Below are 2844 nucleotides of genomic sequence, written 5' to 3'. Positions count from 1 at the left end.
AGCCTGGTTTGTGATCCAAGTGAATTTTATGAGAGAAGAAGTTTCAGGTTTACACGGAACCCGAGAGGCTCCTCCTGAGCATACAGCTTGTCTAGAAACTGCTCGGCGTCACGCAAATGTGTCCCAAAGTTCCTCCAAAGTTCTCCCAAGGCTCTGTTGCTAAAGTTCTCTGCTAAAGTTCCCTGGGCTCCTACCTTTTCAAGGATTCCACGGGGAGGTGTGGTGGAGGACCCCTGATTGACCCCATTAGCTGAATTGAATATACCTGGCCTAGGTGCGCCAATTCAGGTTCACGCCCACCCATACCTACCAGCAGGAAATCTGAGCCTCTGGGCAAGTGCAGTGTGCAACTCCTTTGTTCCTGTAACTTGGCCCTTTGGGCATGTGTTAACAGACATCCCCCAGCCCTACTCTAGTCTACATAAAATTCCCCCCTGAAAAGATATGGACCCAAATCTTTGGGGTTCTGGGCGATGACACATTTCTAGCTACTTCCTGCTGGCAAAGGGGGTGAAGTGGGGTTTGGGGTTCATACCCTTCCTACTCTGTTAGAAGGGGTTGTCCATTTAGGGCCCAACATGGATAAGGTCGAAGTGGGTTCAGGAGATGGTGGTCCTGGAACTGGCACACTTGGTTCAGAGGCCTTGGGGACCTGAGAACTGTTGGAAAAACAGACAAACAGGTAAACAGTTTAGGTGAGACAACGGTAAGATTGTAAAGTGGCAGTTCCCTTGAAGTTAGGTTAGTGTCATAGGCAATCAATAGAAATCTTGGGACTAACAGGCATGAGAGTTTGGTCACTGTAAATACAGGAATGGGGTAAAGGCATTCACTGGCCTAAAGGATGTGAGGGGTCTGAGGTAGAATTAACTGTGTAGCCCTCATCTGTCCTTGGGTGATGATGAAATACTATCTTATGACTGTCCAGTGGCTCACAGGAGTATCTGTCGGCAGCCTCTGCCTCAGAGGGGTCAGATGGTGATGGTCTCCAGGGTTTTACTCGTGTATGGTGGATCCAAGCACTCTGCCCTGGAACTTTGACAGCAGTGGGCATAGAAATAATTATTGCAAAGGTCCCTTCCAAACTGGCTGAAGTTGGGAATTAGGGGACCCATCCTTTCAAGTATTTTTGAGATCTAGAGCTCCCGGCTGACACAAGGGTGGTAACTTTTCTTCCCCTTGGGCCTGAGTGAGCCCAAACTGATGGAATGCCTCCTGACATTGGGTTACTTGGGTGTCATATTGATGTATTAAGGCTACATCAGTGACTATAGCTGGTTCTGGTATAAGAAAAGGCCGCCCGTATAAAACTTCATAGGGGCTCAAACAAATAGATTTCTGTGGAACAATCCTAAGACATAGCAGAGCTAGGGGTAGTACATCTTTCCAGCTCATCTGAGTTTCTTGTGTCAGCTTTCTGAGGGTTAACTTCAGGTGTTGACTAATTCTTTCTACCTGCCCTGAAGATTGAGGTCTCCTGGCACAGTGGAGATGATAGGTTATTCCCTAGTGTTGGGAGACTGCTTCAGTGATTCGGGAGATGAAAGCAGGCCGCTTATCACTCTGCAGTGATTTGGGAAGCCCAAATCGAGGAATTATTTCCTGAAGTAGTTTTTGAGCCACTTCATGAGCCTTCTCAATGCGGGTGGGATATGCTTCAATCCACCCAGTGAAGGTGTCTATAAACACCAGAAGATACTTAAATCCCTGGACAGCAGGAACCTGGGTAAAATCCATCTGCCAGTCTTCCCCAGGGTAGGATCCCTTGCGCTGGACAGGTTGAGCAAGGTGACCTCTGAGCGCGTCTTGGGAAATTCTTTACAGAGGTAGCATACTTAGCTTTCCCGGGGACTATTGTGTCCCCAACTTCAGGAGTTATGGCCTGTTCCCATAGTTCATGTGGGGGAATCTGAGGCTCCTTCACTATGAGGAACAATTGGAAAGCTGTAGAGGGACGAGGATGAGGCCTGGTGACTATATGCAGGTGTGTAGCATGGACAGCATGTCTCGGCCTAGGAGAGGAACTGGACATTCAGGGATTAATAGGAAGCTATGAGAAAAATAGAAGTTATCTCATAGACATCTGAGAGGTTCAGTAAAATGTTTAGCTACAGGTTTTCCTGACACTCCCAGGATGGAGCAGGTGTGTGGTGCCAGGGGTGCAGGGAAGGAAATAAGGACAGAAAAGGTGGCCCCAGTATCTGAAAGGAAGTTCACTAACCTTCCTGCCACGTCGATGCTCACCCTAGGTTCCAGACCAATAACAGTTATCTCTTGCTGCTGGGTCGCCTGGACCGGGCACCTTCAATTTTCCTCCTCCGTTATCAGCTGCACGTTGGCCTATGGGCACCTCCACTCCAGGTTTTGGGCCCTAGGACAGAAGCCAATCCAGTGGCCAGTCTGCTTGTAATAGACACATGACATCCGAGAGGTTTGTTACGATTAGGGCAATTCCTAGCCCAATGACCCAGTCGCTGGCAACTGTAGCATTTGGTACCTGGTCCAAATGTCTGAGAAACCTGGGAAGTATTCAACGGGCATTGGTTATCCAGTGCAGCTAATACCTGGGAATGCCTAATGTCCTCCCTTCTCTCCTTCTCCTGGGCTCGAGCCTGGCCTCAAGCCTCCCCTTCCTGCTCCCTATTGTAAAAGGCCGTACTAGCACAAGCAACCATCTCCTCAAGGGTAGCTCCTTCAGGCTTCAGCACTAATTTTTGGACTTTTTTTTTGCGAATGTCCTGTGCAGCCTGTGTAAAAAACGTGTCCCTGAGCAAGACTTGCCCCTCATAGGATTGTATATCTACAGCAGTATGATTCTTTTTTTATTAATTATTTTTTTAGGGG

At 48.3% G+C, this 2844-nt stretch overlaps 1 gene segment (V, D, J or C); it reads right to left on the bottom strand.

Moving 5' to 3' along the window:
• Window positions 1–535: 535 nt before the first annotated feature.
• LOC101643696 overlaps window positions 536–2844 on the bottom strand; it is a gene marked incomplete at its 3' end in the record, with an annotated part of 15456 nt that continues 13147 nt past the window's right edge. Inside the window, 1 exon segment of the V gene segment in view lies at window positions 536–659. Within this exon segment, the coding sequence occupies window positions 536–659 (124 nt within the window).

The sequence above is a fragment of the Echinops telfairi genome, unplaced genomic scaffold, assembly GCF_000313985.2.
Source record: "Echinops telfairi isolate 266 unplaced genomic scaffold, ASM31398v2 ScPeMD7_6631;HRSCAF=7566, whole genome shotgun sequence".
Taxonomy (NCBI): domain Eukaryota; kingdom Metazoa; phylum Chordata; class Mammalia; order Afrosoricida; family Tenrecidae; genus Echinops; species Echinops telfairi.
Note: the sequence above shows the minus strand (reverse complement) of the source record. Positions and strands in the feature narration are given on the sequence as shown.